The following is a 14,416-nucleotide window of genomic DNA, read 5'->3' as shown; positions in this document are numbered from 1 at the left end:
CAAGGGTGTTTTTTTTTTTTTTTTTTTTTTTTAAATAGAGTCTCGCTCCGTTGCCCAGGCTGGAGTGCAATGGCGCAATCTCAGCTCACTGCAACTTCCGCCTCCCAGGTTCAAGCGATCCTTCTGTCTCAGCCCCCCTAGTAGCTGGGACTACAGGCATGTGCCACCATGCTCGGTTAATTTTTGTATTTTTAGTAGACATGGGGTTTCACCATGTTGGCCAGGCTGGTCTCCAACTCCTGACCTCAGGTGATCCACCCCCTTCGGCCTCCCAAAGTGCTGGGATTACAGGCATGAGCCACCGTGCCCAGCTGACTCCCAAGAGTCTTTAATAGGTTTTTATTAACAGAGAGGGTGGTCACTATCAATCTCAAGATCCAAGAAATCTTTATTCAGAATTTCTTGTATGTAGGCTGGGCGTGGTGGCTCATGCCTGTAATCCCAGCACTTTGGGAGGCTAAGGCAGGCGGATCACAAGGTCAAGAGATTGAGACCATCCTGGCCAACATGGTGAAACCCTGTCTCTGTTAAAAATACAAAAATTAGCTGGGCATGGTGGTGAGCACCTGTAGTTCCAGCTACTCGGGAGGCTGAGGCAGGAGAACTGCTTGAACCCGGGAGGCAGTGATCTTGCAGTGAGCCAAGATCACGCCACTGCACTCCAGCCTGGCGACAGAGTGAGACTGTGTCTCAAAAAAGAAAAAAAAAAAAAGCATTTCTTATAAGTAGAATAATTTAATGTTCATACTGTATGAGGACTGTACTAAGAAAGGATTATGTAGTGAACACAGCCCAACCATGGTTTAACTTAGAAAAGAAGGAATATTTGTTCCAGGACAGGCCTCAGATAACACCCTGTGCCTGTTTGAAGATTGGGTTGTGTCAGTCAAATAGTGTAGGAATCCCTAGTGTCCCTGAGACCTTTTCAGGAAGTCAGCAAGGTTAAAAGCATTTTCATAAAAATACCAAGACATTATCTGCCCCTTTCACTCTTATTCTCCCAGGAGTGTAGAGCGAAATTGCTAATACTGCAACAGGTTCAATGCTGAGGCACTTATGAGAATCTGGCTATCCTCTATTAAGCCAGATATTAAAACAACTTGCAAAAATCTCATCAAAGTCTGTGTTTAGGCAAGTGATTAGAGCACAACAATCCCTTTTCTTTTCAGTCTCTTTGTACCTCTAATCTTAAGTATACTCCCAGTTAAAAAAATTTATCAAATACTTGTCAGGAGGAACAAACAAAACAAAATATTGCATGTAAAGTTTCTTAAAGACACTCTGTTAAAACAGGATTTTCAAAGAAATAAAAAATATCAAGAAAAAAAATCCACACACTCACCCAAGTTTTAATATAAAAATGAATTGAACAATGTGAACAGCTTTTAGGAGATCATATGATTCGAAAAGTCCGACAGCCTTCAAAAATTTAGTGAAACATAACAACACAATGTATTTTGTTAATCTGAAAAATAAAAGCAGAAACAATTTTTAGTATCATTGAAATTACAAGGAACTCATCAATCTGGTTTTTTAAACGAGGTCATTACAGAAACCATAGAAATATACATAAACAAAAGATGAAACAAAACAAAGTCCCCAAACAACTCACCATCCACATGATAATTACTGTTGACTTTTTTTTTTAAATCATAGAGACAGGGTCTCAATGTGTTGCCCAGGCTGGTCTCGAACTCCTTGGGTCAAGCGATCCTCCAGCCTTGGTCTCCCAAGTGCTGGGATTACAGGTGTGAGCCACCGTGCCCAACCTACTGTTAACATTTTGAGGCCAGGTGCAGTAGCTTGAGACCAGCCTGGGCAACATGGCGAAAGCCTATCTCTACAAAAAATACTAAGAATTAGCCAGGCATTACGGCGCGTGGCAGCAGTCTTGGCTCCTCAGGAGGATCACCTGAGCCTGGAAGGTTGAGGTTGCAGTGAGCTGTGATTGTGTCACTGCACTCCAGCCCGGGCGACAGAGTGAGACCCTGTCTCAAAGTACAAACAAACAGGCCGGGCGCTCATGCCTGTAATCCCAGCACTTTGGGAGGCCGAAGTGGGTGGATCACCTGAAGTCTGGAACTCAAGACCAGCCTGGCCAACATGATGAAAACTCACCTCTACTAAAATACAAAAATTAGCTGGGCATGGTGGCAGGTGCCTGTAATCCCAGCCATTTGGGAGGCTGAGGCAAGAGAATCGCTTGAACCCGGGAGGCAGAGGTTGCAGTGAGTCAAAACTGCACCACTGCACTTCAGCCTAGATAACAGAGTGAGACTCTGTCTCAAAACAAAAACCAACCAACCACAACATTTTGGGTTTCTTTTCAATGTATATGAATGATTATGTATAGATACAGTCTACTTTAACAAAAAATGCCCAACAAAAAAATGAAAATTTTCTTGATCAAGTTGCTGGACTATTTTGTTATCTGCTTTCTAACTTAGTAACTCCTCCAAACAAATAAGGAGAACTAAATAAAAACTAAATTCTGTTATGAAATGAAAAGACCACAATAAAGGAAGAAATGGAAGAATGGTAAATGGCTTTGGTTTGCGCCTCCTCTGCCTTGTTAAGTGACTACAGTGAGAGTTGTGGTTGAAAGGTCAATTGACTGGACCTAGAGTCCTAAAAAGGCTCAGGAATTGGAAACACCTCAGGAGGGGAATGAGAAGCTGAAAAGAAGAGGATCTCTAGGAGGAAGTCTTCCAAGTAATCAGATTCCCAGGTTCCCGCCCAGCCGGGAGGCAACTCTCTCCTCAAAGACTATTAGGAGTCACGAGTCATAGCCTCTGGCGAGGTCACTTAAATTTCCTGAAGTAAACAACTCTGCTGGCTTTATAAGAGAATGTCCGTGTTTTTAGGAAAAACAAGTATTTAAGGATAAAGAAGCATTAAGTATGTAACTTACTCTCAAATAGTCCAGGGGGAAAAAATACCTGTGTGTGTGCATTTAGAGAGAGAGAGAATAAATCACATGGGACGATACATTAACAATTACAGAATCCAGGCAAAGAATATACTACTCTTGTGACTTTTACATAAACTGGACATTATTTTTAAATGAGTAGTTTAAAAGTGTTATTTATTCAAGGGTGTATTGTCTCAGGTAGGGAAATGTGGTAAACAATCCTTTGCTATTTTATTTGTACTATTTACTTACCAGAGTTACCCTTCTATTGTAGTTTATTGCAGAATCAATCAAATTCAACTCAGGACTGGTTGAATTTTGATGGAGTCCAGGTTGCAAGAGTTTTACTTTATATAGACCAAAAATCAAATACTAGTTATAATCTGCAACAAAAACTAGTTGACAAGTCCTTTAATTGTGGGTATTTTATGTCCAAATTTACAAACATGGATTATTTTAAACAAAGGTTTATTTTGCTTTAAGTCCTCTTTGCGGGGAAGGGCAGAGGGTCACAGCTAACATTTGTTGGGCACCTGCTATGTTCCAAGTGCTTTGAATACATCATTTCATTTAATTCTTACAACAGTCCTACAAACCAAGAAGTGGTATCCCTGTTTCACAAAACTGAGTCGTAGAAAAGTAATTTGCCCAAGGTCACACAACTGATAAATGAGCTGGTAGTCCGAGTTGTTTAAAACCCCCTGTATAGTGCCTTCTACATAGTAGATACTTGAGTATTTATTGAATGAATTGAACTTGAATTACACACTGATTTTTTATTTTTTAGCCAGAGAACTGTCGAGCTACGGCAGTAGGCAAAGCCCAAGAGGCAGGTTTGAACCTAAATCCAAATTTCAGTAATTCCAGGTTTAGAGAACCAGGGAATTATCTTCGATCTCAGATCACTGCAACTTCTGCCCCTGGGTTCAAGTGATTCTCCTGCCTCAGCCTCCTGAGTAGCTGGGATTACAGATGCCTGCCACCATGTCAGGCTAATTTTTGTATTTTTAGTAGAGACAGGTTTTCGCCATGTTGGTTGGCCAGGCTGGTCTCATACTTCTGACCTCAGGTGATCCACCTGCCTTGGCCTCCCAAAGTGCTAGGATTACAGGCGTGAGCCACCACGTTTAGAACCAGGGAATTTTCTAAACCTTCACAGAAAAGTCCACTGATAACTTTTGACAAGACTAGTTAATGGGAAATAATGGTTTATAAATTGGGGGGTGGGGAGGATGGGCCAGGCATGGTGGCTCATGCCTGGGAAGCCTAGGCAGAAGGATCACTTGAGTCCAGGAGTTCAAGACCAATCTGGGCAATATAGCAAGACCCTGTCTCTCCAAAAAGTTTTTAAAAATTAGCCTCCCTTTCCTCTCCTCTCCATCTTCACTTCCTGATAAATCGATGCCATTGTTTTTCCTTCATAACATGAACTAGGAATGTCTCCTTATTAATAATTTTGCTTATCAATATAGGTTACTTAGCCTGGTTTTCATTTTAGCCCAACAGTTCATTAATTGGAACTTTAAAATCAAATAATCCAGGCCAGGTATGGTAGCTCATGCCTGTAATTCCAGCACTTTGGGAGGCTGAGGTGGGAGGATTGCTTGAGCCCAAGAGTTCGAGACCAATCTGGGCAAAATAGCAAGACCTCATCTCTACTAAAAATTAAAGAATGAACTGGGCATGATGGTGCACACCTGCAATCTCACATACTGGGAAGGCTGAGGTGGAAGGACTGCTTAAGCCCAGGAGTTTGAGATTGCAGTGAGCCACGATTATTTTACTGCACTCCATCGTGGGCAACAGAGGAAATGACCTTGTCAGAAAGAAACGGAAGGGGAAGGAAGGAATGAAGGAAGGGAAGGAAAGAAAAAGGGAAGAGAAGGAAAGAAAAAGGGAAGAAAGGAAGGGAAGAAACCACTGAAATCTCTAAGGGTGTTTTTTGTGTTCTATTTTTTTCTAGTACATATACATTTGCTTTATTTTGTTGTTGTTGTTGGTTTTTTGTGGGTTTTTTGCAGTTTTTTTGGGGGGGGAAGGTGGGGCAGGGTTTTGCACTATCACCCAGGCAGTAATGGGATCATAGCTCACTGCAGCCTTGACCTCTTGGGCTCAAGTGATCCTTCTGCCTTAGCCTCTCAAGTAGCAGGAACTACACGCACTGCCACTGTGCTTGGCTAATTTTTATATTTTGTAGAGATGGGGGTCTCACTATGTTACTAGGGCTGGTCTCAAACTCTAGGGCTCAACTGATCCTCCTGCTTCAGCCTACATTTACTTTATACCTAGACAACTGCTGGAGATTTGGTAAGTTTTCCAGAAGGGTCCTCCCGGAAGCCTGGCTTTTGGGATATTGGAGTTAAATGAGAGAATGGGAGGCAGAGTTAAGAGGGGAAACTCTTTTTTAATCTCCACATTTTCCATCCAGGACCTCATCCTTCCTTTACTCTTGCAACCTGAAATAAAGTAAAACTCTTGCAACCTGGAATTCATCAAAATTCAACCAGTCCTGAGTTGAATTTGATTCTGCAATAAACTACAATAGAAGGGCAACTCTGCTAAGTAAATAGTACAAATAAAATAGCAAAGGATTGTTTACCACATTTCCCTACATTACGCTTTACACTCTTGAATAAATAACACTTTTAAACTACTCATTTAAAAATAATTTCCAGTTTACGTAAAAGTTACAATAGTATATCCTTTACCTGGACTCCGTAATTGTTAATGTATCATCCCGTGTGATTTATTATTCTTTCTCTCTCTAAATGCACACACACAGGTTTTCCCCCTGGACTATTTGAGAGTAAGTTACACACCTCATGCTTCTTTATCCTTAAATACTTGTTTTCCCAAGAACATGGACATTCTCTTATAAAACCAGCAGAGCTGTTTACTTCAGGAAAAAGGTGAATGCTTTTTTTTTTTTTTTTTGAGACGAAGTCTCGCTCTGTCACCCAGGCTGGGAGTGCAGTGATGCGATCTCGGCTCACCACAACCGTTCTGCTCCTGCGGTTCAAAGCCATTTCTCCTGCCTCAGCTTTCCTGGTAGGCTGCGTTAACAGGCCGTGCACACGATCAACTAACTAAATTTTTTTTTTTTTTTTGCTATTTTTAGTAGAGACGGAGTTTCGCATGTTGGCCAGGGCTGGGTCTCGAACCCCGACCTCTTGGTGTCCACCTGCCTGGCCTTCCAAAGTGCTGGGATTACAGGCGTGAGCCCCTGCGCCCGGGCCTGATATGATATTTTATTTCTAATCTACTGTCCATAGTACAATTTTTGTCAATTGACCCCAGTAACCGTCCTTTAAAGGCACTTTTCCCCCACAATCAGACGAATTGCCTACTGGCATTTAGTTGTAATGTCTCAATAATTAACATTGCATATTGCTGTTATTTACAAAAATGAGATGCTCAAAATTAGATTAGGGAAAATTAAAATTTTATGCTACAAAAAATGCAGTTGCGTTTAAGTTCTGGTCCTATGTGGTGTTCTTTCCATTTTTATAAAAAATGCTTATGTTGGGCCGGCCTCGGTGGTAATGCCTGTAATCCCCTGCACTTTTGGAGGCGAGGCAGGGAGGGATTCATTGGGTCGGGAGTTAGAGGGGACCAGTCACACCCAACATGGGAGAAACTCGTTTTTACTAAAAATACAAAACATTAGCCAGGCGTGGTTGGGCTTTGTGTCTTCTGTAATTCACGGTCCTCGGGGAGGTGGGGCAGGAGGGAATCGCTTGAACCCCGGGAGGCGGAGGTTTCGTGAGCGGAACGTAAAGGTTTACGTTACAATGCTATTATACAGTTCTTTTTTTTTTTTTTTTTTTGAAGACGGGAGTCTCGCTCTGGTCGGCCCAGCTGGAGTTTGCAGTGGCCGGATCATCAGCTCACTGGCAAGCCTCGCTCCCGGGTTTACGCCATTATCTCTCCCTCAGCTCCCGAGTGGCTGGGGACTACAGGCGGCCTGCCACCACGCCCGCTAGTTTTGTATTTTTTTTATTAGAGACGGGGGGTTTCACGTGTTAGCCAGGGATTGGTCTCGATCTCTGACTAGTGATCCGGCCAGTCTCGGGCCTCCCAAAGTGCTGGGATTACAGGCTTGAAGCCACCGCGCCCGGCCTATTACTACAGTTCTAAAGAATTTATCACATTTATCACTTTCTTTAAATATCGGAGAAAGTATTTTATTCCAGAATGAGAAGAACTCGTTAAAACTGGAGGCAATGAACACAGTTCCAGTCAAATTGCAGGGCTATATTTTGTGTATCTTTGACACTATCTCAGAACTTAGGAAGGACATACTCGAAAGTGGTCGCTGCACCTGTTGGTCCCTTACTTTTGGGGTTGGTGGGAGAATTGGAGAGAGGAAGTGGGAATTTTCACTTTTTACTCTATGAATTGCTATGCTGTTTAGATTTTTTTTTTTTTTTGACAACGAAGACACATTTCTTACTTAAGAATAAAATAAAAAAAGGAAATAGGGCTGGACCCTTGATGTGCTCAGTTAATCTGAACATCCAAGTTCACGTATGTACTTTGGTTTCGACGCCTCTCGAGAGATGACGGTGACACCTTCCCCTAATTTATGCAGGGAAACGTCAGAAAGGTTAAGTAGTCACCAGACTATTTCAGGGAGAAACAGCCAAGAGAAAGGCTTCTCACAGATCAGAAAAACCTCTCACTTGAACTGGCGGGCAGTTCTAAGACTGACTGACTGCCTTGTAACCCAGAAATTCAAGCAGAAGCTTTCTGGCTTTAGCGCCTTCATTCTGCAGCGGGCACCCGAAGGGCCCAGGGAGCCCGGAGGCAGCCTGCGCGCGGGGAGGGAGGCAGAGGGAGAGGGCGCGCCGACCCCGGGACGTCCCGGGCTGTCAGCGGGGACCGGACGGAGGACAAGGAAGGTGTATTCTGAGCGGCCCAGCCGGTCGCTGCCTTTCGGATAGGTCCCTTACCGAGCGCTGGGTACGTCCACCGGCCCGAGGCCGCCGCCGCCGCCGCCGGGGCCGGCCAGCACGTCCCCGCCGTATTTCTCCTCCATTCCGGGGCTCACGAGCCGCCGCCGCTGCCCCTGCCGCGGGGTCTCCTCATGTCTCGCCGCTGTCGCGGAACAGCGGACACAGGCGCGTCACTCCCCCATGGCAGCTGCCCCGTCGGGTTCCCGCAGGCCAGGCCGCCGCTGCCGCTGCCGCTGTCCCCAGCTCCGGCCCCCTAGCACACGCGCGTCGGGACTAGGCCGCGGGCAGTTCCGGCGGCGCCAGGTTCCCGGGAGGCAGCGCCAGTAGGGACGTTGCCAAGCCACGTCATCAGGCCCAGCAACCCTCATTCCCAGGGGCGTGCCCAGCCTTGCGTCTGCGCAAGCGGAACACTTGCCTTTCCTCGCCGCTTCTTAGGCTCCTCCCGCCATGTTGTGGGGCATTGAAGCCCCGCCTCCTATCAGCCTCTCCGGTTGGCGCTCCCGGTGCACTTTCCTGTCCCTGCAGTGCCACCTATGGGCCGTCAGAAGTACAGCGGATTCGTGCAGCGCAGAGGGAGAAGGCGTCGAAAATGTACAGCCAGTGTGATTAAACAAAGTTCACCAATCTTTTCCTCTGCGTTAGGGCTTCTGTTTTTTTTTGTTGTTGTTGTTGTTTTAGATGGAATTTCGCTCCTGTTGCCCAGTCTACAGTGCAATTGTGCGATCTCGGCTCACTGCAACCTCCGCCTCCCAGGTTCAAGCGATTCTCCTGCCTCAGCCTCCCAAGTAGCTGGGATTACAGGCTTGTGCCACCACGCCTGGCTAATTTTGCATTTTTAGTAGAGACGGGGGTTTCTCCATGTTGGTCAGGCTGGTCTCGAACTCCTGACCTCAGGTGATCCACCCACCTCGGCCTCCCAAAGTGCTGGGATTATAGGCGTGAGCCACCGCACTTGGCCTAGGGATTCTTAATCTAGGTTAACATACCCGCTGCCTCTTAAGTTTTTGTGAGTATGGATCATTTTTGTGATAAGAAGGCCTCAAGTCTTAAAAGTCCACGTGCCCTTCCCCCAACCAGAGATAACTATTTTTGAAGCTGTAGAGAATCGATTACAAATAGCGGTACAGCCATTTCTTTTGAACAATGCCTTTGATGGACTTTGGAGAGAAGAAACTAGTATTGACCAAAATTTGCCTCCTCAGCAAACTATCCTAGGGCAGTTTTCTAGGAGTGACCATGTGCGAATCTTCAGGGCCTTCTCTCCTACTCCTGAGGGAACATAAAGGCAATTTCCAGATTTCTAAAGAAACATTCTTATCCTGGGCAACATGGCAAAACCCTGTCTCTACAAAAAATACAAAAACAATTAGCCAGGCGTGGCATGTACCTATGGTCCCAGCCACTCAGGAGGGAGAGGCAGGAGGATCGCTTGAACGTGGGAGGTCAAGGTTGCAATAAGGCATGATCATGCACTCCAGCCTGAGCAACAGAGCAAGAAGGTCTCTGGGGAAAAAAAAAAAAAAAGAAAAGAAAGAAAAAGAAAGGATTCTTCTTTGCCACAGGGAGCCTGGGGTCATCTATCAAATAAAATAACTGAGGAAGGTGACTGCTTTTGTGGCTTTTTATGTGGGGCCTGGAGTACTGGTAACTGTCGTTGTTAGAGTCCCTGGAATCTAAGTGTGTAAGGACAGAACATAGGAAAAGGAAGAGGATTTTGTTAAGTGTTGCTGCAAACTGTTTTGTCTTCTTTTTTAGAATTGATTTTCTTTAAATTCTGCCTGTGAAACTGTGTAATTCAGGCACATCTGTAAAAACAAGTCAGATAGTGTTACCTGAAAAGGGGTCCCCATCCAGACCCCAAGAGAGTTTGGATCTCGCGCAAGAAAGAATTCGGAGTAAGTCCATACAGTAAAGTGAAAGCAAGTTTATTAAGAAAGTAAAGGAATAGGCCGGGCGCAGTGGCTCAAGCCTGTAATCCCAGCACTTTGGGAGGCCGAGACGGGCGGATCACGAGGTCAGGAGATGGAGACCATTCTGGCTAACACGGTGAAACCCCGTCTCTACTAAAAAAGTAGCTGTAGTCCCAGCTACTCGGGAGGCTGAGGCAGGAGAATGGCGTAAACCCGGGAGGCGGAGCTTGCAGTGAGCTGAGATCCGGCACTGCACTCCAGCCTGGGCGACAGAGCGAGACTCCGTCTCAAAAAAAAAAAAAAAAAAAAAAGAAAGTAAAGTAAAGTAATAAAAGAACGGGTACTCCATAGGCAGAGGGCGCAGTGGCTCATGCCTGTAATCCCAGCACTTGGGAGGCTGAGGCTGGTGGATCACCTGTGCTCAGGAGCTTGAGACCAGCCTGACCAACATGGTGAAACTCTGTCTCTACTAAAAATACAAAATTAGCCAGGTGTGGTGGTGCATGCCTGTACTCCCAGCTACTCGGAAGGCTGAGGAGGAGAATCGCTTGATCCCGGGAGGTGGAGGTTGCAGTGAGCTGAGATCGCGCCATTGTACAAGAGTGAAACTCCGTCTTAATAATAATAATAATAATAATAATGCCCAACCTCCTGGGAATGCAGCCGAGTAAGTCTCCGCCTTATTTTACCCAGCCCCTATTCAAGATGGAGGCACTCTGGGTCAAACGCCTCTGACGTAGGACTGGGTATTATAAAGGTTATTTTTCTGTTGCTAAAAATTTAGGAATGTGGGCTCCTGTGTCAGTCTTGGTTTGAATCCCAACTTTGCCACTTAGTAATTGTGGGATCTTGGGTCAGTTAGTTGGCCTTTCTGTGCCACAGTTTTCTTATCTGCAAAGTAGGAATAGTAATATTTATATTGTAGGGTTGTTGGGAGGATTATACATGTGTTAATATGTGAAAAGTCTCTAGAACTTGTTAGGTTTTGAAGGGAACGCCAGGGTTAGAGAAAGACACACACACAAACACACACAGAAAGAGGGTGGCTCGACAGTAAATGCAAGCTTCATGTCCAGCATAAAACCTACAGAAGTAGGGGACCAGCCTAATGCCAGAGCCCACCACTGCTTACAGGCTGGGGGTACTTATAGGTATGGGTGGGAGGGGTCTGGGCAGTGTGGCTTGCTGCCTGGCAGGATATTGATAAGATGTTCCTGTGATGAGGCAGTTCTGGCCCTTGTTCTGGAAGATGTCATCGTGGTGTTCCTTGGAACTTTGCCCAGCAACATATGATAAGGATGTTTCTTTATTTGGGGCTTTGTCCACCTTGTGGTCAAGTGGTTAGACAGGATCTTTCTTACAGTCCCGAAACCCTGTGAAATGTTTCACTTTGACCAAGGTCTGCAAAATAGTGGGGAGCTTACAAAATGGTGCAGTTTGGACTAACAGAACTGTTGTCAGACGCGTTTGAACCAGGGCAACTCCATCTTAAATAGGAACTGGGTAAAATAAGGCTGAGACCTACTGGGCTGTATTCCCAGACATTTAAGACATTCTAAGAGATGTCTATGGAGTAGCCATTCTTTATTCTTTATTCTTTTACTTTCCTAATAAACTTGCTTTCGCTTTATGGACTCGCCCTGATTTTTTTTTTTTTTTTTGAAACCGAGTTTTGCTCTTGTTGCCTGGGCTGGAGTGCAATGGCACGATCTTGGCTCACTGCAACCTCCACCTCCCTGGTTCAAGTGATTCTCCTGCCTTAGCCTCCCCACTAGCTGGGACTACAGGCATGCACCACCACGCCCAGATAATTTTGTATTTTTAGTAGAGACGGGGTTTCTCCATGTTGGTCAGGCTGGTCTCGAACTCCTGACCTCAGGTGATCCACCTGCCTCGGCCTCCCAAAGTGCTGGGATTACAGGCATGAGCCACCACGCCTGGCCCGGAATTCTTTCTTTCATGAGATCCAAGAACCCTCTCTTGAGGTCTGGATCTGGACCCCTTTCCTGTAACACTATGAATAGTATAACATGTCACTCAATAGATGTTAAATATTATTATTACTCTGGGAAATTTGGGGATGATTTGGAATGAAAATGGGGTTTTGACCAGTATAAATTATAATTAACTTACAATACTCTAATTTGAATACACACAAAGAGCTTTAGTAGCATAAAAAATGAGGTATCACAGACTGCCTACTGGAACTTTATTGTTGAAATCACCTTTGCAAAAATTATAACAGTGAGAAAATTACGGCGAAAGAGATCTGATCTAATCAAACCCTGTCTTGCCTTTAGCTTTCAAACTGCCCTTAATTATTCCTGGGCTTGGGCCAAGCTAACTTTGGGAGACATTTATAGTTTAAATGATAATGGCCCTTCCCCCAAACTCAATCACCTTTGCAAAGCTATTGAGAGACCATCAGGCTAGGAGAATGAGAGGAGCCTGAATTCTGCTAAGGTGTAGACATCAAGGAGTGCTAGCCAGTATTCCAGAGGTCACAACTTACCTAATTACTCCTGCAGATAGCGTCACTCTTGTAGAACCTAAGATTGGCCTTTTGAGACGTCTTTTCAGGCTTTTTTCTGTATTTTTTTGGCATGTCTGAAGACTGATGGGTCCAGGTGTATCATAGCTCCACCTGGATCCAACTACCACTTCTGTGGCCCCACCCAGAAGGGCTCAGCACACAGGAGGACCATTTGCCACACCCCTATGATTGCACCCCAACCAGTCAGCAGCAAGCACCTGTTGCCTAGCCACTCCCACTCTCTTCCCCCAAACTATCCTTGAAAATCCCTGGCCTCTGAATTTTTGGGGAGGTTGATTTGAGTAATAATAAAACTACAGTCTGCTGTTCAGCGTGCTCTATGTGTGTAAAACTTTTCACTATTGCAATTCCCCTGCCTTGATAGATCGCCTCTATCTGGGTAGCAGGCAAGAAGAACCCATTGGGTGGTTTCATTGTGGAAATATTTGGCAATTTGAGAGCAAGGCGCAGTTGGCAATATTACACATAAAAGGCACAAATACCAAGGTTTCCCAAATAAGGCATGATAACCATGAAAAGACTCGACCTAAAACTTGGATAAGAGTTTGGATGCGAGAGGAAGGCTTTGAAGGGAGACTCATCCTGTGAGAACACAGCAGAAGGTATGACCTTTAAAGGCTAAAGATGCGTACACTTTTGTTTGAGGTAAATAAGAGTAAGAAAGATACTACTGATAAATAGTCAAAGTCAAACTCTGTAAAATATGTGAAGAGATTTATTCTGAGCCAAACTAGTGACCAATGGCCCATGACACAGTCCCAGGAGACCTTGAGAACATGTGCCCAAGGTGACTGGGCTACAGCTTGATTTTATACATTTCAGGAAGACGTAAGACATCAATCAATACATATAAGATGTACATTGGGGCTGGATGTGGTGGCTCACGCCTATAATCCCAATACTTTGGAATACTTTGGGAGGCTGAGGCATGTAGATCACCTGAGGTCAGGAGTTTAAGACCAGCCTGGCCAGCATGGTGAAACCCTGTCTCTACTAAAAATACAAAAATTAGCCGGGTGTGTGGTGGCGGGCGCCTGTAATCCCAGCTACTCGGGAGACTGAGACAGGGAGAATTGCTTGAACTCAGGAGGCAGAGGTTGCAGTGAGCTGAGATCGCACCACTGCTTTCCAGCCTGGGCAACGGAGCAAGACTCCATCTCAAAAAAAAAAAAAAAAAAAAAAAGATGTACATTGGTTGGGTCTGGACAACTGGAAGCAAGGGGGGTGTGGGGCTTCCAGGTCACAGGTAGATTCAAAGATTTTCTGATTGGCAATTGGTCGAAAGAGTTATTATCTAAAGACCTGGAATCAATAGAAAGGAATGTCTGGGTTACCATAAGTGGTTGTGAAGACCAAGGTTTTATCATGCAGATGAAGCTTCCAGGTAGCAGGCTTCAGAGAGAATAGCTTGTAAATGTTTCTTATTAGACATAAAGAGTCACCGGGAGCAGTGACTCACACCTGTAATCTCAGCACTTTGGGAGGCTGAGGCAGGTGGATTACCCGAGGTTAGGAGTTTGAGACCATCCTGGCCAACATAGCGAAACCCCGTCTCTACTAAAAATACAAAAATAAGCTGGGCATAGTGGTGCACATCTGTAGTCCCAGGTACTAGGGAGGCTGAGACAGGAGAATCGCTTGAACCTGGGAGGCAGAGGTTGCAGTGAGTCGAGATCGTGCCATTGCACTCCAGCCTGGGCAACAGAGCAAGACTTCATCTCAAAAAAAAAAAAAAAGGAGACATACAGAATCTGTTCTGCCAGTGTTAAGGTCTCTGTGTTGATGTTAAAGCTGGTCAGCTGTGCCTGAATTCCAACAGGGAGAAGGGTATAATGAGGCAGGTCTGGCTCCCTCATTTCATCATCGCCTAGCTTTTTAGGTTAACTTTGGAATGCCCTGGGCCAAGAGGAGGGGTCCATTCGGATGGTTGGGGGGCCGTTGAATTTTATTTTTGGTTTACATTACAGTACTCCATCAGCTATATTGAGATTTTAAACTCAGGATGTTTAATAGTATTATGTCTATTTATTGAATTTTTATAAAAACATCCATGTCTTTTGCCTGTATCTGATAATAATTGACTCAG

The 14,416-nt window shown here is 44.9% G+C and overlaps 1 protein-coding gene across 1 annotated transcript in view; it reads right to left on the bottom strand.

Moving 5' to 3' along the window:
* Positions 1 to 8,573, bottom strand: part of SLC30A5 (solute carrier family 30 member 5) — an 11,549-nt gene extending 2,976 nt beyond the window's left edge. Inside the window, exons 1-2 of the mRNA XM_017890599.1 lie at positions 7,864 to 8,573; positions 1,343 to 1,465 (exon numbers count right to left, since the gene is read on the bottom strand). Of these exons, the coding sequence (XP_017746088.1) occupies positions 1,343 to 1,465; positions 7,864 to 7,949 (209 nt within the window). The 5' untranslated portion in view covers positions 7,950 to 8,573. The remainder of the gene's footprint in view (positions 1 to 1,342; positions 1,466 to 7,863) is intronic.
* Positions 8,574 to 14,416: the final 5,843 nt, after the last annotated feature.

The sequence above is a fragment of the Rhinopithecus bieti genome, unplaced genomic scaffold (genome assembly GCF_001698545.2).
Source record: "Rhinopithecus bieti isolate Rb0 unplaced genomic scaffold, ASM169854v2 scaffold_18354, whole genome shotgun sequence".
NCBI lineage: Eukaryota > Metazoa > Chordata > Mammalia > Primates > Cercopithecidae > Rhinopithecus > Rhinopithecus bieti.
The sequence above is the reverse complement of the archived record's forward strand: the minus strand, read 5'-3'. Positions and strand labels throughout refer to the sequence as shown.